Source organism: Chiloscyllium plagiosum, chromosome 4 (genome assembly GCF_004010195.1).
Source record: "Chiloscyllium plagiosum isolate BGI_BamShark_2017 chromosome 4, ASM401019v2, whole genome shotgun sequence".
Classification (NCBI taxonomy): domain Eukaryota; kingdom Metazoa; phylum Chordata; class Chondrichthyes; order Orectolobiformes; family Hemiscylliidae; genus Chiloscyllium; species Chiloscyllium plagiosum.
In genome coordinates, this window is record NC_057713.1 from 72,541,406 (window position 1) to 72,567,249 (window position 25,844).

The window sequence follows — 25,844 nt, forward strand, 5'->3', positions numbered from 1 at the left end:
ATATACCTGCCTCTTTGTTGGGTACGTAGAACAGTCCACCTCCTGCAGCTACACTGGCACCATTCCCCACCTTTTCCTTCGCTACATTGATGACTGTATCAGAGCTACCTCATGCTCCCTTGAGGAGGTTGAACAGTTCATCAACTTCACTAACAACTTTCACTCCGACCTCAAGTTCACCTGGACCATCTTGGATACCTCCCTCCCCTTCCTGGACCTCTCCATCTCCATCTCCGGCAACCAAAAAAGCACAGACATCTACTACATACACACTGACTCCCACAGCTACCTGGACTACACCTCCTACCACCCTGCCTCCTGTAAAAACGCCATCCCTTATTCCCAATTCCTCTGCCTCCACCACATCTGTTCCAAGGATGACCAATTCCACCATAGAAAATCCCAGAAGGCCTCCTTCATCAAAGACTGCAATTTCCCCTCCCACGTGGTCGACGATGCCCTCCAGTGCATCTCCTCCACTTCCCACTCTTTCACCCTTGAACACCATCCCTCCCAACGCAACAAGGACAGAAACCCTTGGTTCTCACCTTCCACCCCACCAACCTCCATATACATCACATCATCCTCCGCCACTTCCACCACCTACAAACAGACTGCACCACTCGGGATATATTTCCATCCCCACCCCATCAGCATTCTGGAGAGACCATTCCATCCGCAATTCCCTTGTCAGATCCACACCTTTCACTCGTCCTCACCCCACTCCCTACACCTTTCCCTGCCACCACAGGAAGTGCAAAACCTGCGGCCACACCTCCCCCCTCACCTCCGTCCAAGGCCCCAAAGGATCCTTCCACATCTGACAGAAATTTGCCTGTTCCTCTACAAATGTCATCTACTGTATCTGTTGCACCCCGATGTGGTCTCCTCTACATTGAGGAGATAGGATGCCAACTTATGGATTATTTCACTGAACATCTCTGGGACACCCGCACCAAGCAACCCCACTGCCCTGTGGCTGAACACTTTAACTCCCCCTCCCACTCCACCAAGGGCATGCAGGTCCTGGGCCTCCTCCAGGGCTAAACCCTAACCACCTGACGCCTGGAGTAAGAACGCCTCATCTTCCACCTTGAGACCCTGCAACCACATGGGATTAATGTGGATCTCACCAGTTTCCTCATTTCCCCTCCCCCACCTTATCCCAGTCCCAAGCCTCCAACTCAGCATCGCCCTCTTGACCTGTCCATTGTCTTTCCCATCTATCCCCTTCACCCTCTTCTCTGATCACCTTCTCCCCCATCTTCATCTACCTATTGCATTCTCAGGTACCTTTCCCACAGCCACATCCCCCCCCAAATTTATCTCTCAGACCCCCGGCCAACAAGCCTCATTCCTGATGAAGGGCTTATGACCGAAAATCGGCTCTCCTGCTCCTTGGGTACTGCCTGACTTGCTGTACCTTTCCAGCACCACACTCTTGATTTCTTGGAAACCACAGATTTTGAGCTAATTGCTGGATTTGCAATCTAGTGCTATGTCTAGGTGTGCCAGAACATTAGATCAACAGCTATCTAACATGCCAAGCTTTAATTTCATTTAAGAACAACCCATTATTAGCTAAAAGTTTTATCCCGAAGTGCCAAGAGAAATCTATATTTTCTTCCATTCATTGGTATATATTTTGGATTATTTGGGGAGGAAACATTTAGATTATATTACAAATCATGTGTTAACCAATTCTGAAACTTTATGGAATAAGTTTAATTTCAAAATAAATTGATAAGTTTGTGTTTATTAAAAAAACCTAATTGATATATATTTTTAAGTCTAATATTGCAAAAGCAATTGACCGTATCAGGAACAAGCTAAAAAATTAAATTTACATTGCAACCTGTGGAGTACTGGACTGAGAGAAAGATAGTGCAGTCCTCCCATCTCAGTTGTAATAAGAGGTGATTTGCACAGAAAGGAAAGGTATGAACTTAATATATATGTTCCTAACAGCTTTGGTGTGAAGACTAGGTTAATTTAGCAACCGTTCTAAAACATTACTTCTTACCTAATATACAATTGTGTCAGAAGTATGTTATTTTTCAAATTATTGAAATAAATAGATCAAGGTATAAAAATATAAATCAAACTATAATGATGGCAATTATTTCAATATTAAATAGTGTTGGCTCAAGTATTTGATATAAAAATTTGGATTCATCTGTAAAAAAACACACATAAGCCTATTACTGGCAAATTTCTGTTAATAAAGCACAGCTAACTTCAAAATACCAAAATATTTAGATCAGGTGGAATAAAAGACCATGACTTACATCTCTGTAAAGAAAATGTTTTTATTAATAATGTAGCCATGTTAAATACCATCACCAGAAATGAGTTTGTTTTACATTAATTGTTGTCACATAAAGGCCAGTTGTCCAGTAACCTAACAGCAGTGTCCCTTGACTTAAAATCTATGTACAAGACAGCTGTGTTTTACTGGAATAGTGCCACTGACATGATTAAATCATAAACAGAGTTGCAGACATAATGTGAAAAATATATTTTTTTAAAAAAAATTAAATTTCAAATAAATACTGCATAATGATAAGTATGTACAAATCTTTCATACTTTAGTATCCTTCTTGCTAATATTTCCAAAAGATTATTTTAAACAGGGATAATATGCAGAAAATAATCAAATAATGATAAATTCAGTTGCTGTCACAATGTGTATGAAATAATTGTGTAATTTGGAATTTTGTTTTCTTTTAAAAAGAGTAAATTTTTTTTGTCATAATTGTTGTAGGTCCAGACTTGTGGCTGCTCATAGCAATGTGTAAAGCTGGCACCAATAGCCAAAGGCAACTGCCAGCTCTAATTCCAAGACATTAGTGTTATTTTGGTGATACATAGGAATCTCCTGTTTCTTTTAATAGATGGCTTGACATTCAATACCTCAACTACAATACTTTATGTCATGAACAAAAGACCCAAGAATTACTCTTGGCTTAAACAAAATCGCACCACAAATAGAAAATTTAAAAAGGCATATTTAAATTTTCCTTTTAAATGGTATTCAAGCATACTCATTGACGAGCCTTTATGTGCTCCACCAGCCTCCTTTCCAATAACAAAAAGATTGTGGCAACTCTGCATCTTTGCCACCTCCATCCACACAAATCGCATGTTCTACAGAGCACTTTAAAGAAAAACTAGCCTCTTTCAATTTGGAAGTGAGATCAGGGGAGGGTGTCACAGCATGGTTGTAAACTAATTCATTAGTGTAGAGTTCAACTTCGAACCCCAGAATGACAGGTACGTAACAGGTGATTTTCAATGGCCAATTTTTAGCATAATCTAGCAAGTGAACATCAGTCCATGTTAAAAGTCCTCATTAAACTGCACAAATATATGTGTGAAAATTGAACTTTACAGCAAAACAGTTTGACCTTTAGTAACCCTGTCTAAAGGACTTCAGGAATTCAGACATGCAAAACTAATTATCTGACTGGATGATATCTACACCTGGCTGGTCAAGAAGACTTATTATATAATTGTAAAACAATTCTCAATTAGAATACCGTGTTACTTGATTTGTCCTCTGTCAATATCAATGCTATATAATTTCAGAGAAAAAAGTCTTATTCCTACGGTATGTACACATTGAATGCGGCTAGAAATTAGCTTATGTTACTGAAGTTTTTTTTCTGAACAACGGCCAGACAATTCTTTTATTTGCTGTAGAATTCAATTTAAGATGAGAAAATGTAAATAAGTTCTATGTCGTCATGCACTGTACAATAAAAGGATGCTGCAATTTCTTTTGTCAAATGCATGCTGAATTATTGCAGTGTGCCCAAGCCATGTTGCAAAAATTCTTTCAACATGCTTGCAAATCATATCATTTCTTTTGTTGTTAAAATGGCATATTTTACCCAAAGAATCAAAATGCAGTATCGCTCTGCAACCTTTAACCCAGATGAGGGGCTTGAATGGCGAGAGACACGAGGTCGTACTCAGAGCATACAATAAATTACCCAGTAAAAGGGACAAAACAGCATGTGTAATCTTTGAATAATGTCGGACTTTGAAGGTCTGTGTCATAATTTTAATTTATGTTTTTGTCCACAAGACGACATTTCCTTTTCATCACTTTGAAATTACTTTTATTCAGTAAGGCCAGCCCTTCCTAAATAATCATTGTCCGCAAAAGACAGACTCATAAATGATTTACTCTGAATATGGGAAACACGGTGTCATTGTATCACACTGTTGCATTCACTCCCCCATAAAACCATGCACTGGTGAAACATTGTTAAAAAATAATATAAATTGTTGAAAATGGCTGTTTTTTTTTGCAAGTTTCAGCCTCAAGAAAATAATTTTACATGTTGTACTTTTCATTTAAGTTCAGCTAAATTTGTATCCATGCAAATTCTTTTCTTTTAAATTTCATACAGTATATCAGCAGAGAAACAACAATATCAAGTCACGAGACCTCTCCCTTTGTGAATCACTGTGGTATCTTTCTGGAGCTTCCAAGTTGATTCTGAATGCCAGTACCATTTTATACTTTGCATTTTTTTAGAAAAAAAAATTAAATCTCTTGTGCTGCAGTTTTGTGCAGCTGACTCCTCATTTTGCCCCGCCTGGTGATTTTCTGGTCATTAGTGTACTCTACTTTCAACTCATCACAATCATATGCCCATGATGTCTCTCAGAACTAACAGCCCATCAGCCTTCATGAAATCTTTGGCTGTCACTTTAGGAGCCAAGCCGGTGGGGTCGGAGTAGCAGATGAATCAACAGGGATAAAGAACAACAAAAAAAAATGGTTCATTGAAAAATAAGGGCTTCTGTTGTGTGAATTGAAAGGTTCTTATTTATTTATTTTTATATTCATGGCTTCTGATTGGACAAAAAAAATTGTCATTTAATTCCAGCAACCATATAAGTTCAGCAAAACTGCACCTCCTTCCCTAAGGACCTTCTCAGGGCACAATGTGTGCAATTTCCTCTGAGAACACAGGACCATTTTTAATCCCTAGGAACAGGCTCAGAAGACACAACATCAAGCATGCAGTGTGACCAGGGTGACGATCTGTGAGCTGAACACTGGTTGCAACAGCAACACTTTCACAACTGCTATGAACGAGCGTAAGAAGGTCCGGATGAACTCTCAAGAGAGGACTGGGAAGCTCTTCTCGTCAGGGGAGCCAAGGTTGGATCGACTAGTGAGGAAGTGGGAAACAGTTTGTACCAGCCGATCACCATATTGGACAGGTCCAACTCTTCTAATAGGATCTGTGCAACTCCCATGAAGGATTTGTGATCCATTCGTCCATAATCACCCCATACAATTATCTAATGGAGGAAAATATAGCATTGTGTTAGCTATGTTTGTATTTTAATACATCTTTTCAAAAGTTATACAAAAATCCAAATTAGGAGATGAGGCATACCATTTGATCCCTTGAGCCTTTGCTACCATCTAATTAGAATATGGCTGATCTGATTACTCCACATACCTCTTTAACCCTGATAAACCTTTACCTCCTTGCTTATCAAGAATTTATGTACCTCTGCCTTAAAAATATTTTTACTGCTACTTCCACTGCCTTTCAAGAAAAGGAATTTCAAAGACTCTTGACCCTCTGGGAGAAAACTTTAATGTTATCCTATGGGCAGCCCTTTATTTTTAAACAGTAACTTATTATTCTAGATTCTCTAGTTTATTTATTTTTGTTGTCCTTCTCTCATTCCCTCCCAATTTCAACCTGTTCTCGTAAACTTGAAATCTGCCACTTTGGGTATTACCATTGATCTTGCAGGAACCTGATGCAGAGTTTTATATATGTTGCCTGCTAATTCAATGGATGACCAAAAGCTTGTTTGACTGGCATCTCCACATCATTCAGCTATAGAAGCATGGTTTAAGTTAATTACTTGATTGGAGAATTAAATTCAGAAAAGGAATTGATAGAGTAGAATTTCTTGGAAATCCACCGGGTGGACATAACCTTCAAGTTCAAGGGAAGCCCAATAAAAACAAATTCAGAAGAAAAATAAAATGCCCTCCTGCAAATTTATAGGAAGGTGGAATATGCTTACCTCACACAGGGAGCCATAGATAATAAGTCAATTGAGATGGTTGAAAGGGAGTTAAACATTTGTTTGGGAAATAAAGAAATATGGAGAAAAGGCAGTGAATTTGGATGAATTTGGATATTCTTGTGGTGAACAAAAATGGCTCCATAGGCCTTTTCCTGGTCCGAATTTCACTGCCGTTTTCTCTTTACATAGGAGCCACAACATTTTTTTTAGTGGGAAACAGACTACTGGGGATGTTGGATACACATTCGCAAGTTAAAACATTGTTAATGAAGGGCAATTTGCCAGATCAGTCCTATGGACAAGTGCCAAACAACACAGAAGGGCATGGACATAAAATTCCCTCTGATGCTGAGGCTGATAACAGATTGAAAGAAGACATTTATCCACAGGAAGGAGAATGGCTAAGAATGGATACAAAATCTCTTGCCGATTTTTCCAAGCAGGAAACAGCATCGTGGAATGAGAAGGGTGGGAAAGAACATTTAAAATATGAAAGGAGAAAAAAATTCTAAATTAAAATAAATTATAAATTAAAATAAATTATAAATCTTTTCTTCTTTTTGCTCCTGAGCATTTTTAATGTATAAGGAACTGGAGCACAAATTAACTTCAGTAATTTTTGTCTAGCATTACTAGGACACAGAAGTAAGACAAAGCATGGCAGTTGTGCAACATATTGTACCAAATGCAGTTTATCTAATCAATAAACAATCTAGTGTAGTGGGCCTGTCTGTAACACCATTTTTAATTGCGCTGTTTCAGTATTAACTACAGCCTCTTCCTGTAGAATGCTGATGCCATCCCAGTTTAAAGGGTCAGATGAAATGCATTGTATTATCATTGTTCATCATTCATGTGAACGAACACCTATTATCCAGGCATTGTCCAGCACCCACCTCCCCAAACCTTTCAGTAAAGGGGCCAATCTGAGAACTAAAACTCTTTGAGTGGCCAGGCTGCCTTTCACAGCATAACAGTGGAGATGTCAAATAACCTTGGTGGTAATGCCTTTGCTCACCCGGTGTAATGATTTTCAGGTTCCTATGGAGCCCAAACAGTGGGAGCACCTATCAGAGGAACTCCCTGTTCTATGATATGCTACACTTTTTTAGTAATTACAATCTTGTCTTTTATGATTTATAGGAATTCCCAGAAATAGTGGAGACTCCGCTCTATCAGCTTTCTGCTGTTTCTCTGAGGGATCTTTTCATTTTTTGCCTCATGTTGCAGTTGTGACATGCAAATGACGGATCTGTCTAAGGAGGTTTCAGATGAGAGTGTAATGATCATTGGTCACAGTATTTAATGGAGCCTCATTTCAGTGCATTGATTACCTTTTATTCAAACATATTTAAAATCAAAACGTAAAAGCTGGTTACCTGCAGAACCTTTCCTTGGGGGCTATCTTCAAATGGCAACTGTTGCTGATACAAAGGATCCAGTGTTTTTCTTGCCACTTTAGTTTTCTTTTTGGCTATACAGATGCCATTTTCCAGCAGATAAACTTTAACATATGGTGCTAAGCAAGAAACAGAGTTACAATTGCGTTGCATATTCTATATATGCACAACATTATTACAGAATAACATGCATTACAGCATATAACTGTACAGTAGTGTATGAGATGGCTCAGAATGATCAATATCATATGCTTTGGCACTTTTTAGTTTCAATTTTCTTTGAAAAGTAATACAAGTTATTGTACGTATGACATCCTATACACCTTACATGTATATCATGTTATCAACTTGCATTTAACGTGCGCTTGGATATTAGAAATATATCAGTAAAAATCTTTGCAGAGTAACTTATTTTGGACTCTGTTCTCATTTGAAAGTATAACGTGTGTCAATGATTAGGGTTTGGATCAATTTCTTGATTTAAAATGATTACAACATACAGAAAATTTTGTACTGACAAAAACATGCCCCCCATACTGTAGAACCCAATCTATGAAGGGATACTGTTCTTTTTGCAGCAAGGCCCCTCTGTTCCTCCTTTGATGTTTTTGCCTAAACTGTGGGGTGGGATGACAGACTGTTGAATGTGAAGTCTATTCACTTCTTCATCTGATATGTCTGCAGATACATCTCCCACAAAAAGTTAGTGAATAGAGATGGTCAGGTACGTGAATTTTCTATGAGGATATTCCTATTTTCTTCCAGCTTGTGACAGGTTTTCCTCCACAGTTATAATGAATAGAGGCAAATCCATTCAGAAATGTAATAACAGTAGAAAACACAAATTCTATATAGTCCTTAGCAGAAATAAACTAACTTTACACAGATCAAACCTGAGGCATCCCGGTCTAATATGGATCAGTAGTGATTAAACACTGTGCAAGACTCTTGCTCTTAGAAAAGCAATAAATAGTCATAGTTTTACTATTATGTGAGTAAAATGATGCATGTTTCTGTGGCAGACTTTCATTTCACAACAGTGACAATTTGACATGTTCCTTTAAAGTTGACCCCACCTTCAGATTGTAACATTCTTCAGTTTCTCACCTCATGCTCTTCTTTGAGCTTATCTTGTCCTTAAGACCTACTTGCTGATGCTTCAATCCTGTTCCCACTAAAATGCTGATCACCTGACTTCCCTTCCTGGTCTCCATGATAGCCAATATTGTTGAAGTTCTCTTTCTTCAGATACTGCCCTCATTTCCTTCAAATCTGTCATCATCATTCCACCTCTCATAACAAACAGCCCTTTACTCCACACCATCTCCAATCTTTTTTATTCCTTGAACGTGTTGCCACCTTGTGAATCTCTCTGATTTCCCAGAACTCTACATTTAATCACTTAAGTTTCTACCACTAAAGCAGTATCAAACAAGCTCTTATTGAAGTCATAAATTACATCCTATGTGATTGTGGAACAGGTAAACTTTCAGAACTGTCAGTAAACTTTGAAATGGTTAACCACACTATCCTCCTCCAATGCCTCGCCAATCTCTTCCATACTCATTCCTTTTTTATCCATCTGTTCATAACCAATGTGTGCATTGCAATGGCTTCTCTTCACATTCCTGCATTACTCTCTCCATTGTCCCAGAGGATCTATCCTGTCCCCCTTATATTTCTCATTTACCAGCTCGGCTTATTGAAATCATCTGAAGTCATTGTATTAGCCTTTGTACACAAAATGTAGGTGACACTCACTCCTCACCACAACCACCACCACCACTACCTGTCAACTCCTTTACTTTTGCTAACCCGATTATTCAATTTTGTGGACTTGGTGAGGAGAAATTTCATGCAATTGAATACTGAACTGTCCCTGCTCCAAACTCTTTTCCTATTGACGGACTCCAAACCTCTCACTGTCAGTAATTTGCGATTGAGCAAGTTTGTTGCATGATGAACAGCTTATGCTTGAAACATCAACTCTCCTGCTCCTTGGATGCTTCCTGACCTGCTGTCCTTTTCTGGCACCACACTTTTCAGACTCTAATCTCCAGCATCTGCAGTCCTCACTTTCTCCAGGTTTGTTGCATTTTTGACCACATTTGCCATATTTGTTGACACATACTGGCTCCCAGTCAAGTGATATCTTATTATTAAAATTTTCATCCAGGTTTTCAAATCCCTCCCTGCCTTACTCTAACCTTCAGATTCACAGCCCTCTAACACATGTGTGTTCATTTAATTTTGTACTCTTGATCAATTTTATCTGTAAGTGTAATCACTCCGCCATTGATGGTTGAGCCTTCAGTTCCTTTGGCCCTAAGCTCTGGAATTTCCTCCCTACAGCTCTCTGGCACCCTCTCTCTTGTCTTCCCTCCTTAAATCATTGCTTAAAAGCTGTCTCTTTGGCAATGCTTTTGGTCATCTGACTTCATTTCCCCCATGTGACCCGGTGTCATTCCCGCTTTATAATACACTTGGAATGTTCAATTATATTAATGATGTTGTATAAATGTATGGTACAGATTGTAATGTCCCTTCTGAAAGATACTTTAAAATTGGCAGCAGTATCCAAGAAGGTAAGACACAATCAAAAAAACACTGATGCAGTTTTTCTTAAAGGGAAATAATTGTTTTCACATACGAACATTACCATTAGGATGACTTTGGACATTTATGTCAATTCAAAAGGATCTGAATATGAATGAATCACATATCATGTGCTACTGTGGATGTGCCATCACAGATCTAGTCTCATATAACTGCCAGTTTGAGTGTCCTGCTTAAAGTACCAGCAGTGACCTTTTCCCAAGCTATTACTATTAACATATGCTCCAATAGAACGGAGTTACTAGCTTTTAATAAAATACTTAATTTTTATAATTTTACATGTTGTGAACAGAAAACTATTATTAGTGAATGCCACTGACATGGCATCTGGATTTGAATTTTCTCACATCTGGGGTTACTGCATTCTCAGAGACAGCACAAGAAGATAATGTAGCCTGCAAATTTTATATTTATTCATTGATATAAGTTGAAAGTTGAGTGAGTTCCCTTCTGTACATGTTTTGCTCTCTACTGTGTTGCCTGCACAAGACAAACTAATAGTCCTGAGGCAGGAGTAGGAACATTTGGGAGGTAATAATTTCATTCTGAAAATGTGACTGTGCCATGAAAAAGGGAAGTGAATATCTTACAAGTTTAAAATTAAAACTTAAATAAGAAATCCGAGGAGGGTGTGCACCTTCCTCTGCAGGAAGTGACCAAAGTGGCTAGAAATCTCCTTCTGTGTCTCTGCCCATATCACTGAAAACTGATAAAATAGTTGGACATCTGGGTTTTGGTCCTCTCTGCACCAGAATATAACTGAGGAAGCACAGGTCCTGTTTACAGCTGGTTGAGAATGATAAATGAGCCATGAGAGGATTTGTGGTGAGAGCTTGTGATTCAGCATTCTGAATCCTATAACACTGCTATTTTTAACTCGCTATTTAAAATGTAAAACTAGAGAGAACATCATTGCAGTCAGGCTATCTGACAGTATACAAGGAAGGTTAATGTGAGAAAAAACATTTTTACACAACAATTAGGGTATGGAATGCACTGTCTGGAAGTATGGTGGAGGCAGGATGGTTATGTAGATAGTAATAATCTGCAAGGATATTAGGTAATGGCAAGAGATTGGCACTAGAAAATAGAGCCAGTCCAGGCATTATCAGCTGCTTCTGCACCATAACAATTCTGTGATCGTGTGACTGAATTGAATCCATCAGATCAGTGAAATTATGAAAGTTAAATTTGGGTTAAAACATTGGTCACCTGGATGCAATAATCTTGTAGTCATACTGCGTATTCACATTTAAAAAAAATGATTATGTGAAGGAATTAAAATACTGAGAAGCAAGCATGAAGGAACTGCTTCTAGCAGGTTATTTTTGGAAGGAAGTAGTCAAAAAACTGTATCAAATTCTGACTTCACTCTGGTTCCCTTTGTCTCTATTTGCGTATAAAAAAATTTAAAAATCAGCTTGGTTACCAGGTAAAGCTTTGGAGCCAGGTTTTCCTACTAGACCTCGGGCTCGAATCACCTCTACTTCGAGTTGTCCTTTCTTATCCATCATGCCAATCTGGATGTCACCTAAAGGTAAAGAAGATCAAAAACATTATCTCAGGACATATTTGAAGATTGTAAAAAGAGCTTCCTATTTTAAACAGTTCTGTTTCAAGTACAGACCAAGCACCCAATCAACTTTTGAAAGTTCTTGCCTAATATGGTCAAAATTGGCCTTTCTCCAATTTAGAACTTCAATTTTTAGATCCAGTCTATCCTTTCCATAGATTAGATTAGATTAGATTAGATTACTTACAGTGTGGAAACAGGCCCTTCGGCCCAACAAGTCCACACCGACCCGCCGAAGCGTAACCCACCCATACCCCTACATTTACCCCTTACCTAACACCACGGGCAATTTAGCATTAATTTAGCTCTTTTAGAATGAATAGAATTGTGATCGTATGAAACACAGGCAGAACTAGCCATTTGGATACAGAACTAGCTCGAAGGTAGAAGACAGAGGGTGGTGGTGGAGGGTTGCTTTTCAGACTGGAGGCCAATGACCAGTGGTGTGCCCCAAGGATCGCCACAAAACATTCTTGATAGAGGGCTTATGCCCAAAACGTTGATTCTCCTACTCCTCGGATGCTGCTTGACCTGCTGTATTTTTCCAGCACCAAACTTTCCGACAAGAATAGGTGCTGGGTCACAGATTTTCATCATTTATATAAATAATTTGGATTTGAACATCGGAAGGATAGCTAGTAAGTTTGCAGATGACACCAAAATTGGAGGTATCATGGACAGCGAAGATGATTAACTCAGAATACAATGTGATCTTGAGAAGATTGGCCAATGGCATAAGGGGTGGCGAATTGAGTTTAATTTAGATAAATGTGAGGTGCTGCATTTTGGAAAGGCAAATTAGGGCAGGACTCATACACTTAATGTTAAGGTCCTAGGGAGTGTTGCTGAACAAAGAGACCTTGGAGTGCAGGTTCATAGTTCCTTGAAAGTAGAGTCGCAGGTAGATAGGATAGTGAAGAAGGTGCTTAGTATGCTTTCCTTTATTGAGCATAGGAGTTGGAAGGTCATTTTGCGGCTGTACAGGACATTGGTTAGGCCACCTTTGGAATAGTGTGTGCAATTCTGGTCTCCTCCTTTAGGAAGGATGTAGTGAAACTTGAAAAGGTTCAGAAGAGATTTACAAGAATGTGGCCGGGGTTGTAGGGTTTGAGCTATAAGGAGAGGCTGGGGCTGTTTTCCGTCAGAGGCTGAGAGGTAATCTTATAGAGGTTTATAAAATCATGAAGGACATGGAAAGGGTAACTAGACAAGGTCATTTCCCTGGGGTGGAGGAGTGCAGACCTAGAGGGCATAGGTTTAGGGTGAAAGAGGAGAGAGAGGAAAGATATAAAAGGGACCTAAGGGGCAACGTTTTCACGCAGAGTGTGGTGCATGTATGGAATGAGCTGCCAGAGGAAGTGGTGGAAGCTGGTACAATTATACCATATAAAAGGCATCTGGATCAGTATTTATATAAATAGGAAGGGTTTAGAGGGTTATGGGCCAAGTGCTGGCAAATGGGACTAGGATATCTGGTTAGCATGGATGAGTTAGACCAAAGGGTCTGTTTCTGTGCTGTACATCTCTATGACTCTGTGATCACAGGCCCCAAAGTGCTCCCTCACTGACACCTCAGTCACCTGCCTATCTTATTTCCCAAGAGTAGGTCAAGTTTTGCTCCTTCTCTAGTCGGTAGATCCACATTCTGGATGGAGGGTTTGAGCTGTATGGAGTGGCTGAGGCTATTTTCCCTGGAGCATCGGAGGCTGAGGGGTGACCTCATAGAAGTTTATAAAATCATGAGGGGCATGAATAGGGTGAAAAACCAAGGTCTTTTGGCCAGGGATAGGGGAGTCCAAAACTAGAGGGCATAGGTTTAAAGTGAGAGGGAAAAGATTTAAAAGAGAACTAAGGGGCAACTTTTTCACACAGAGTGTGGTGCATATTTCGAGGAAGATACAACATTTAAGAGGCATCTAGATGCTTACATGAATAGGAAGGGTTTAGAGGGATATGTGCAAATGCTGGCAAATGGGACTAGATTAATTTAGTATATCTGGTCAGCATGGACGAGTTGAACTGAAGGGTCTATTTCCATGCTGTACAACTCTATAACTTTAAGTGAAAGTCAAATGGCAAATCATCCCTAATCTCTCTCTTTCTCATTCACACATACAGTCAAAGGAGGCAACACAGAAAAGGGAACTGGAGAGATATTTAAAAAAATCTCGATTTCCCTCTGAAGCAACTCAATCTATTCCCTTGCATCTTGATTAACAGCCACTGGCATTGAGGCCTTCTTCCTCCCCTTCCCCATCATTGCAGGTCACCAACTGCCATGTACATTACAAAGAGATAGGAAGTGCTGCACATAGGTTGTGGACTCATTAAAGTCTGAAAACGTTGCTAAATTAGTAGGGGATCCTATACTCAAACATGTCAACCTATTTGTTTTAAAGAGCACACGATAAAATATCTACCTTTTTACAATGATTTGTATCGTCTGAAATGTTGACCAGGGATATGCACAATAACAAATCAAACTCTCAGTGCTTTGAAATACTGGCTTGAAAGAATGTGGAGATGTAAAGAAGAAATTCTGTGAAATAAAAATAAATTCAGAAAGAAAAACAGAAGATGTTGCAAATACTCAGCATCTCTGACACAAGGTCATTAACCTGAAATGTTAACTTTGTTTCTCTCTCCACAGATGATGCTGTTAGATAAAGATACCACGTGCATGTTAATTTCATGGAAAAAGTTCCCTGTGCTTTTTGAAGTTATCTTGGGAGACTGACTCAGTTCAAAAAGGGAAATATATCTTTGCCCACTCCCCAGCTTGGATTTTTTCATAAACAGTTTCTCTCTCTCTCTCTTTTTCTTTCCCTCGCTCTCCATGCCATTTCTTGCTGTTCAAATCCAAAGGGTTAAAGACCAGTCAGAAGTTTCAAACTTGAAGGCGGAGATCTTATTTTGTTGTAGGTTGGACTTGGTCAATTCAAGGCCCAGACAAACAACAAGCTAGGAACTGAGCTAGGGTCAATGTTCTAGTGAAAAGAGTGAACAGGCTGGTCAAGAGGACTTTAAACTAGAAAATGGGGGGGGGTGGGGCGTGGGTGGAAAGGGAAGGGTATAACTTCCTTCAGTGGGAAACAAAGTAGTAGGTTAACATCTGTAGGGGTGGATTCAACTGCATGGAAAAATATGAAAGAAATGTTAGAAATGGAGAACTCAGGAAAGGTTATTAAAGTCTCCAGCACAGACACAAAGTGGACAGAGTGTTTAGAAAGGGTTAGCAATGAAACTTCAAGCACACTGGACAAATGAATGACAATAAGAAAAGGGACAGTTATACAGGACTGAAGGTGTTAAATCTGAATGCACACAGTTTAAGGAATAAAGTAAGTGAGCTTGTGGCAGGTATGACTTGGTGGGCAACACAGAAACATGGCTGCAAATGGATCAGGATTGGCAGCTGAATATCCAAGGATATACATCCTATCAAAAAGATAGGCAGGTAGGCAGGGGGTGTGGGTTATCTTATTAGTAAGAAATGAAATTAAACTGTAAAGGTAAAAAAAAGCATAGTTAGAGTTATGTACAGGCCTCCTAACAGTAGTCAGAGCTGGAGTGCAAGATAATCCAGGAGATAGAAAGGTATGAAAGAAAGGCATAGTTACTGTGATCATGGGGGATTTCGATATGCAGATGGACTTGGGAAATCAGCCTGGTTGTAGGTTGCAAGAAAAGGAATTTGTGGAATGTCTACGAGATGGCATTTTGGAGCAGCTTGTGGTGGAACCCACTAGGGAACAGGTTTTAGTGTTGTGCAATGAGACAGACTTGATAAAATGAAGGAACCCTGAGGAGGCAGTGATCATAATATGATTGAATTTACTCTGCAATTTAAGAGGGAGAAGATAGAATCAGAGATTCAAACACAACTACAGAGGCACAACAGAAGAGTTGAGCAGAATTGACTGAGAGAGGACCTTGCGGGAAAGACAGTGGAACAGCAATGGCAAAAGCTTCTAGGAGTAATCCAGGAGAAGCAAAAATTAATCCCTAGGAAAAAGAAGCACGGTGCAGGGAAGATGAGGCAACCATGGCTGACTAGGGAAGTCAGGGATATTATAAAGGAGAAAGTATATTATGTGCTGAAGGGCAGTGGAAAACCAGATGATTGGGAAGCTTACAAAGACCAACATAGGACAACAAAAAAAAGAGGGAGAAGATTAAATATGAGAGTAAGCTAGCCAGTAGTATAAAGGAAGACTGTAAGAGAGTTTCTTCAGATATATAAAGGGCAAATGAGAGGTAAACGTTGACACTGGATCACTGGAAAATGACGCTGGAGAGATAGTAGTGAGGAACAAGGAAATGCTGGAGGAACTGAGTAATTACTTTGCATCAGTCTTCACGGTGGAAGACATGAGTAATATCCCAAAAATTCAAGAGAGTCAGGGGGCAGATCGGACTATGGTGGCCATCACCAAGGAGAAGGTGCTGGAAAACTGAACGGCCTGAAGGTGGATAAATCACCTGGACCAGACGGACCACAACCCAGAGTTCAAAAGGAGATAGCTGAAGAGAAAGTGGAGGCATTAGTGGTTATCTTTCAGGAATCACAAGAATTTGAGAGGGTCCCAGAGGACTGGATAATTGCTAACGTGACACCCCTGTTTAAAAAGGGAGTAAGGCAAAAGACAGAAAATTGCAGGTCAATTAGCCTAACCTCAATCGTGGATAAGATTTTGGAGTCCAATGTGAAGAATGGGATTTCTGATTACTTGGAAGTGTGCGGTAAAATACAGCAAAGCCAGCAGTTTCATCAAGGTGAGGTCATGCCTGACAAATCTGCTAGAATTTATTTGAGGAGGTAATGAACAGGTTAGACAGAGAGCCAATGGATGTTATTTACCTGGACTTCAAGAAGACCTTTGACAAGGTGCTGCACTGGAGGCTGCTAAGAAAGATAATGGCCCATGGTGTTAGAGGCAAGGCGCAACATGGATCAAGCAGAGAGCAGAAAGCAGAGAGTGGGGAAAAAAGGGTTCTTCTCAGGATGATTGCCAGTGACAAGTGGAGTTCTGCAAGGGTCAGTATTGGACCATAACTTTTCACTTTGTACATTAATGATCTAGATGAGGGAACTGAGGGGATTCTAGCTAGATTTGAAGATGATACAAAGGTACTTGGAGCGACAGGTTATATTGAGGAGGCAGGGAGGCTGCAGAAGGATTTGGGCACATTAGGAGCACAGGCAAAGAAGTGTGAAGTCATGCACTTTGGTAGGAAGAATTTTCCAAATGGGGAGAAAACTTAGAAGTTTGAAGTGAAAAGAGACTTGAGAGTTCTAGTCCAGGATTCTCTCAAGGTAAACTTGCTGGTTGCGTCAATAGTTAGGAAGGCAAATGTAAAGGCTCTATAAGCTCTGGTCAGACCACATTTTGAGTGTTGTGTGCAGTTTTGGGTCCCATATCTCAGGAAGGATGTACTGGCTCTGAAGCGGGTTCAGAGAAGGTTCACAAGAATGATTCCAGGAATGAAAAGCTTAACATTTGGGGACTCTGAGATTATACTTGTTTGAGTTTAGAAGGATGAGGTGGGGTCTATTTGAAACTTACAGAATACTGAATGCCCTGAACAGAGTGGATGTTGAGAAGATACTTCCATTGGTAGGAGAGACTAGGACATGAGGGCACAGCCTTAGAGTAAAGGGAAGACCTTTTACAATGGAGATAAAGAGAACTTCTTCACCCAGAGGGTGGTGAATCTATGGAATTCAATGGCACAAAAGGCAATAGAAGCCAGGTCATTGAGTGTATTTAAGATGGAGATAGATAGGTTCTTGATTGCCAAGAGGATCAAAAGTTACGGGGAGGAAGTGGGAGAAGTGGGAGAAACCAGTCATGATTGAATGGTGGAGCAGGCTCGATCGGCTGAATGGCCTAATTTCTGCTTCTATGTCTTATGGTTTAGTTGATCAAATGACAGCAGTGTTTCACAGTGATCAGTGCTGGCTTCACTTTTGTATGTCATTTATAGAAATGATTTAGATGAGAATATAGAAGGTATGATTAGTCAGTTTTCAGATGACACCAACCTTGATGGTATAGTGGACAGTGAAGACGGCTATCTAAGATTACAAGGAGATCTTGATCAATTGGATCAATGAGCTGAGGAGTGGCAGATTGAGTTTAATTTAGATAAATGCGAGGTATTGCATTTTGGTGAAACAAACAAGGGCAAGAATTATACAGTTAAAAGTAGGGCCTTGTCATGTTGTCAAACAAAGAGACCTTGGCATTCAGGTATATATTTCTTTGAAGCTTGCATCACATATAGACAAGATGGTTAAGAAGGCGTTTAGCTTGCTTGCCTTCATTGCTCAGGCCTTTGAGTATTGGAATTGGGACATTACGTTGAGGTTGTACAAGGCGTTGGTGAGGCCTCTTCTGGAGTAACGTGTCCAATTCTGGTTGTCCTGCTATAGGACTGATATTATTAAACTGGAGAGGGTTCAGAAAAGATTCATAAGGATGTTGTCAGGAATGGAGTGTTTGAGATATAAAAATTGACTGGAAATGCAAAGACTTTTTTTCACTGGACCATTGGAGTTTGAAAAGTGACCTTGTAGCGGTATTTAAATTCATGAAGGGTATAGATAAGGTGAGGAGAAAGTGAGGACTGCAGATGCTGGAGATCAGAGCTGAAAATATGTTGCTGGAAAAGCGCAGCAGGTCAGGCAGCATCCAAGGAACAGGAGAATCAACGTTTCGGGCATAAGCCCTTCTTCAGGAATCATTACTGAAGAAGGGCTTATGCCCAAAACGTCGATTCTCCTGTTCCTTGGATGCTGCCTGACCTGCTGCACTTTTCCAGCAACACATTTTCAGCTATAGATAAGGTGAGCAGTGGATGTCTTTTCCCTAGGGTGGAGGATTTCAAGACTAGGGTGCGTATTTTTAAGGTGAAAAAAGAAATATTTAAGTAAGACATTACGGGCAATTTTTTTATCACATAGTGTGCTTTGTGTGTGGAATGAACTTCCAGAGAAAGAGGTGGATGTTGTACTGTTACAACATTTAAAAGGCATTTTGATAAGAGGATGAACAGGAGATGTTTGGAGGGATATGGACCAAACACAGGCAGGTGGGACTGGCTTAGTTTGGGATTATGGTAGGCATGAAGGGTCTGTTTCCATGCTGTATGACTATGACATTCAATCACTTTAAACCAGTCATTTGTTCCTTTTTTGCTCACTGTTTACAAACTGTTTTTGTATTTACTTCAGTTGAATGTCTCAGCATTGTTAAGCCCTGAATAAAATCTTACTTTTTATTGCAACCTGAGATGAGTAACAGAATTTCTAAATAAAAAAACACAAAAGAGATGAAAGTGTTATGGATTTGATGTTTAAGTAAAACAACATCTGTGATATTTCCACATTTCCCTTTTCTGTGTTGCCTCATGTGCCTTGTGTGTTGAGGATTTGCCATTTGACTTTCACACTTGCCTGGCAAAGCGACCATTCTTCCTGTGCTCAGTACCTTACCCTGGCAATAACCAAGAAAAATCATAGTATCAACAAAATACAGCTTCTAACTAAAGATTTGTACTTTGCATTGATATACAAATAAAACCACTCACTCAATAATTCAACTCACTGACTCCCAGAGCCTATCACAAGACCAGCTTCAGGGACAAGTACAAAATATGCCCTATTCTCTGCACAGCAGATATAATGCAAGATCAGAACACACAGCAAAATCAACCAGTTTCTTCTGCCCTTTTCCTCTTCAGTTTGCATTTCTCTCACAACCCGTTTGCAGTTGGTGTGCCTGTGTCTCACTCACCCTCCCACAGTTTGTGTCTCTCTGTCTCACTCATCCCCCTCTGCCCAGTATTCTCCCTCTCCCTTCCTCCCCCCCCCCCCCCCACAGTTTGTGTGTCTTTTTCTCCTCTCTCTTTCCCTCCTCTAGTTTGTGTGTGTGTGTATCTCTCTCACTCTCCCACCCTCTCCCAGTTGTGTTTCTGTCTCATTTCCACCTCTGAATCTACACATATGCCCTTCTCTTATTCCCCCAACTCTTTTAGGTTTGGGTTAGAATTGTGAATACAATACTAAAGTGCATGGTTCATAGAGGACCTCTACCTGGCCTCCCCACCACCCATTTGGTTTCAATCTAATATTTCATACCACACAGATCTGGAAAGTTGAACCCTGTTTTGTTCCTGAAGGTCTTCTGTGTACCTTCTGGAACCACCTGGTTATAAATAACTTGTAGAAGCAGGAGAGAAGAGGAAACTGCAAAGGCTGGGGTTTGGAGAAGTCACTGCCCTTACTTTAACTGCCCTAAACTGGATTCCCCAGGCACGGACTAAAATTTCCCATAGGGAGGACTCATGCTCAGCCATTGTATAGTACCATAAATATTGTAAGGCTTCAAGGGGCTGCTTTCTTTCTCCTTGGCATCCACAAAATCTATCTTTTTTGTTACTGTTTTTTGCATTGTTTTCCTTTCTCATGTTATATGATTCAGTTGTGACATCCAAAAGAGAGTTGCATAATGTGTGAAGATAAGAAAAATGACATGGCTATACTGAAAGAGTACTTTAATCGGTAGTTCCAGCAGAGAGCCAACACAGGCATGTTGGGCTATGTAGACACTTTGCTGTCCCATTCCAAGATTGTATACCTCTTCAAAGATGGGAGGCATGGTAGAGAGCAACAAAATGTGTTGAAGCCAATGTTTGAATTTTATAATATTTAGGGGAATTGTAACACCTTGAAATCCTGAAGGCATTTCTAAGTGTTTCAGTTGATTGCACTGTAAGATATCCAATGTCCATTGTTTGTTGGCAACTGTAGCAAACAAATGTTACGCAACAAAAGCCTCAAGAATAACAAATTAGGCAAACTTGGCTGAGGAATACTGTACTTGTTAACGAACGTTTGGGGAGAACACACTGTACTTCTTGAAATTGCTCATCTACTCCACCTGAAAAGGCTGGACCTCAACTGAAATGTCTAATCCTACAGACAGAATCATCTTGCAATGTAATATTCCTTCTTAACATTGTGTTCAAGGTTTAAACTGGGATTTCAGCCCACAACCTTCCAATACAGATGTCAATTTCTGACTTTAGCATTCTCCACATCCTCTTTACAAGCCACACCAGACTGTCTATGCAATAATAATTGTCTCATTACTTAGTGTACTGAAGCTCCAACCCATATACCAGAACCTCTAAGAGGAAAATCCAACAGATCCCATCAAGTTTTGAAGAAACTTCCAATTTCAAGTAAAAAGCTTAGTCTCAGCCTAAATCCTCCCTGTCTGTCACAACCTAAAAAGCATGTGATGTATCTTATCGTCATTGTCTCCAACATGGCAGTCTATATTCACTGCAAAAACTGGTTCACAGATGTTGGTAATGTGTCCAGATTTCCCTAAGTGAAGTGAAATATATCTTGTTGAATAAAGATGGCGCAGGGAGAATATAAAATGTCATAATGATAATGGTCACTTAAAATGTATAACAGATACTAATCTGTATTAGGGTCAACTTATACAATGTCACATTACTTCTAGCTTGTTTCCCAACATGCAATTGGAATTATTGACAGTCAAAATATCCCCTTTGATAAGGATTATTCATTTCATGATGAAATCTCAATGCTGCTTACCCATGGATGGTGTTGCTAATGTCTGACGTCCAACCATTTGGGCTGGGCCAAGGCCATCCAAAAAATCGCTGAATTGGCTATCTGATGCCAATCGTACACCAGGAAAGATGAGGCTGCAAGGAAGGCAAAGGCAAGAAGAGAGAAAGTGGAGCTTAACAAGTAGTAAACTTAAGGACATGAGAGTCAGCTTATGCTTATATTTTTTCACTTTCACATTTAGGCAAAGAGATGGATATACTGGTGAGGATTGGTAACACCACATACTTGTGTTTTTACAAACTACAATACAAATAGATTCCACAACTAAAATGAAAATAAATTTTTATCTTGAAAAAATTTTCAGTCACAGAGAACAATGGTTTATGAGAGAGCCTACACTAACACAAGCAGGACAGCGTAGTATCTCAGTGGTTAGCACTGCTGCCTCACAGCGCCACGGACCTAGGTTTGATTCCCACCCAGTGTCTGCGTGGGTTTCCTCCGGGTGCTCCGGTTTCCTCCCATAATCTAAAATGTGCAGATCGGTGAATTGGCCATGCTAAATTGCGCATAGTGTTAGGGGCATTAGTCAAGATTAGAGTGGTGCTGGAAAAGCAGAACAGTCAGGCAGTATCTGAGGAGCAGGAAAACTGACGTTTTGGGCAGGAGACCTTCATCAGGAATGAGGCCGGGAGCCTCCGGGGTGGAAGATAAATGGGAGGGGAGTGGGACTGGGGAGAAGGTAGTTAAGGGTGCAATAGTTGGATGGAGGTGGGGATGAAGGTGAGAGGGTGGAGCTGATAGGTGGGAAGGAAGATTGGCAGGTAGGACAGGTCTTGAGGATGGTGCTGAGCTGGAAGGTTGGAACTGGGGTAAGATGGGGATGGGGAAATGAGGAAAGAAGAAGGCCATCTGGTGTGTTCTGTGGTGGAACTGGTCCTCCTGGGAGCAGATACGGCGGAGGCGGAGAAATTGGGAATACGGGATAGCATTTTTGCAGGAGGTAGGGTGGGAAGAGGTGTAATCCAGGTAGCTGTGGGAGTCAATGGGTTTGTAAAAAATGTCAGTGTTGAGTTGGTCGTCATTGATTGACATGATTTGGAGATGCTGTTGTTGAACTGAGGTGTACAACATTAAAAATCACACGACACCAGGTTATAGTCCAACAGGTTTAATTGGAAGCACTAACTTTCGGAGCACTGCTCCTTCATCAGGTGGTTGTGGAGTACAGCTCTGAAATCTAGTGCTTCCAATTAAACCTGTTGGACTATAACCTGGTGTTGTGTGATTTTTAATTTAGTCATTGATGGAGATGAATAGGTCCAGGAAGGGGAGGGAGGTGTCAGAAATGGCCCAGGTGAATTTAAGGTCAGGGTGAAATGTGTTGGTGATGTTGATGAACTGCTCAAATGCCTCGTGGGAGCATGAGGTGGCGCCGATGCAGTCATCAATGTAGCGGACAAAGAGGCGGAGTGGTGCCAGGCGGCACGGTGGCACAGTGGTTAGCATTGCTGCCTCACAGCGCCAGAGACCCGGGTTCAATTCCCGCCTCAGCTGACTGACTGTGTGGAGTTTGCACGTTCTCCCCGTGTCTGCGTGGGTTTCCTCCGGGTGCTCCGGTTTCCTCCCACAGTCCAAAAGATGTGCAGGTCAGGTGAATTGGCAGTGCTAAATTTCCCATAGTGTTAGCTAATGGGTAAATGTAGGGGTATGGGTGGGTTACGCTTCGGCGGGTCAGTGTGGATTTGTTGGGCCGAAGGGCCTGTTTCCACGCTGTAATGTAATCTAATCTAACCTACAGAAGATGGACTGTTCTACGTAGCCAATAAAGAGACAGGCCCATGCAGGTGCCCATGGCTACCCCTTTCATCTGGAGGAAGTGGGAGGATTCGAAGGAGAAATTGTTAAGGGTGAGGACCAGTTCAGCCAAATGATGAGAGTGTCAGTGGAAGGGTACTGGTGGGGACATCGGGAGAGGAAGAAACGGAGGGCTTGGAGGCCCTGTTCATAGCAGATGGAGATGTAGATGGTCTGGATGTCCATGGTGAAGATGAGGTGGTGGGGGCCGAGGAAACAGAAGTCTTGGAGGAGGTGGAGGGCATGGGTAGTGTCCTGAATGTATGTGGGGAGTTCCTGGATGAGAGGGGATAGGACAGTATCGAGGTAGGTGGAGATGACTTCAGTGGGACAGAACAGGAACAGGCTGAGACAATGGGTCTGTCGGGGTGGTCAGGCTTGTGGATCTTGGGAAGGAGGTAGAATCGGACAGTACAGGGTTCTCGAACTATGAGGTTGGAAGCTGTGGGTGGGAGATCTGCTGAGGTGATGAGAGTGTGTATGGTCTGGGAGATGATGCTTTGGTGATGGGAGGTGAAGTCATGGTTGAGGGGGCGGTGGGAGGAGGTGTCTTCGAGTTGGCGCCTGGCTTCAGCAGTGTAGAGGTCAGTGCACCAAACTACCACTGCACTCCCTTTATCCTCTGGTTTGATGGTGAGGTTGGGATTGGAGCAGGAGGAGTGGAGGACTGTGAGGGTGAGAGGTTGGATTTGGGAAGGGGTGCAGACAGATTCAGGCGGCTAAAGTTTTAGCGGCAGCTGGAAATGAAGAGATCAAAGGTGGATAATAGGTCAGCACAGGGTGTCCAGGTGGATGGAGTGTGTTGGAGGCGGGCGAAGGGGTTCTTGGATGGTGGGCGGGAATCTTGATCGAAAAAGTAAGCTTGGAGGTGGAAGCGACGGAAGAAGTGTTCGATTTCATAACGCGTATTGATGCATGGGGGCATGCCAGCAGTATGCAGGTGAGTGGCATTGGTTGGGGCGGAAGTGGTGGTGATGACGGCAGTATGGGGGGTAGAAGTTGCGGAACGCGTGATGTCATTCTTGAAATGTGGTGCGGAGGTGACGTCATGTGTGGTGTATGTAAAATCGCTAGGGGCAGAAGTGGCTGCGGAAGTGATCGCGACGGGGGCGGAAGTGGCAGAACATGTGGCGTCAGTGGTGATGTTGAGGCAGAAGTGATGTCAGAGTGGACTTTTCCATCTCCATCAATGACGACCAACTCAACACTGACATTTTTTACAAACCTACCGACTCCCACAGCTATCTGGACTACACCTCTTCCCACCCTACCTCCTGCAAAAATGCCAACCCGTATTCCCAATTTCCTGTTCCACCACAGAATGCACCAGATGGCTTCCTTCTTTCAAGACTGTAATTTCCCCTCCCACGTGGTTGAAGATGCCCTCCAATACATCTCATCCACGTCCTGTACCTCCACCCTCAAACCCTACCCTCCAACTACCAGCAAGGGCAGAACCTCCCTGGTCCTCACCTTCCACCAACCTCCACAAAAAACGCATCATCCGCCGACAATCCTGCCACCTACAAATGGACCCCACCATCAGGGATATATTTCCCTCCCCACCCCTATCCACTTTCTACAAAAACCATTCCTTCTGTGACTACCTGGTCAGGTCCACACACCCCCAACAACCCACCCTCTGCTCCTGGCACCTTCCCCTGCCACTGCAGGAACTGCAAAACCTGCGCCCACACCTCCTCCCTCACCTCCATCCAAGGCCCCAAAGGAGCCTTCCACATCCGTCAAAGTTTCACCTGCACTTCCACAAATGTCATTTATTGTATCCATTGCTCCCGATGTGGTCTCCTTTACATTGGGGAAATTGAACGCCTTCTCGCAGACCGCTTTAGGGAACATCTCCAGGACACCCGCACCAATCAACCCCAGCGCCCTGTGGCCAAACATTTCAACTCTCCCTCCCACTCTGCTAAAGACATGCAAGTCTGGGCCTCCTCCACTGCCGCTCCCTTACCATCCGACGCCTGAAGAAAGAATGCTCATCTTCCACCTCGGAACACTTTAACCCCAGGACATCAATGTGGGCTTCACCAGTTTCCTCATTTCCCCTCCCCTCCCATCTTACCCCAGTTCCAACCTTCCAGCTCAGCACTATCCTCATGACCTGTCCTACCGGCCACTTATCCGTTCCACCCTCCTCTCCGACCTATCACCTTTATGCCTACCTCCATCCACCGACTGCATTCTAAGCTACCTTCTCCCCAGCCCCACCCCCCTCCCATTTGTCTCTCCACCCGGAAGCTCCCAGCCTCATTCCTGATTAAAAGCTCCTGCCTGAAATGTCGATTTTTCTGCTCTGCGGATGCTGCCTGACCTGCTGTGCTTTTCCAACACCACTCTAATCTTGACTCTGATCTCCACATCTGCAGTCCTAATTTTGGTCTGTTAAGGACATGACTCAAGGATAAATATAGGATCAGGGTGGGTTACTCTTCGGAGGTTCGGTGTGTACTTGCTGGGCCGAAGGGCCTCTCTCCTTACGTAGGGAATCTAATCTTAAAAAAAACTACAACGATCACTTCCCAACTGTTTGTTGTGTCTCTTCTGTCAGTCCATTGTTCCTGAGTGTGCATTCTAGTGCTGCTAAGAAGTCTGCTGTCTTGGCGCCCCTGTGGTTGTAGTTGAGTCCCTTGGCCAGTATTGTTCTTTCCGTGTCTGTGAGCTATCTGTGGGAGAGGTTTTTAACCCAGGT

The 25,844-nt window shown here is 41.7% G+C and overlaps 1 protein-coding gene across 14 annotated transcripts in view; it reads right to left on the reverse strand.

Moving 5' to 3' along the window:
* Window positions 1-2,293: 2,293 nt before the first annotated feature.
* rims2a (regulating synaptic membrane exocytosis 2a) overlaps window positions 2,294-25,844 on the reverse strand; it is a 973,874-nt gene continuing 950,323 nt past the window's right edge. For all 14 annotated transcript variants that reach the window (XM_043688425.1, XM_043688424.1, XM_043688426.1 and 11 more), the window contains 4 exons: window positions 21,296-21,408; window positions 11,518-11,619; window positions 7,452-7,591; window positions 2,294-5,322 (listed from right to left, as the gene is read on the reverse strand). In XM_043688425.1, the coding sequence (XP_043544360.1) occupies window positions 5,104-5,322; window positions 7,452-7,591; window positions 11,518-11,619; window positions 21,296-21,408 (574 nt within the window). In that variant the 3' untranslated portion in view covers window positions 2,294-5,103. The remainder of the gene's footprint in view (window positions 5,323-7,451; window positions 7,592-11,517; window positions 11,620-21,295; window positions 21,409-25,844) is intronic.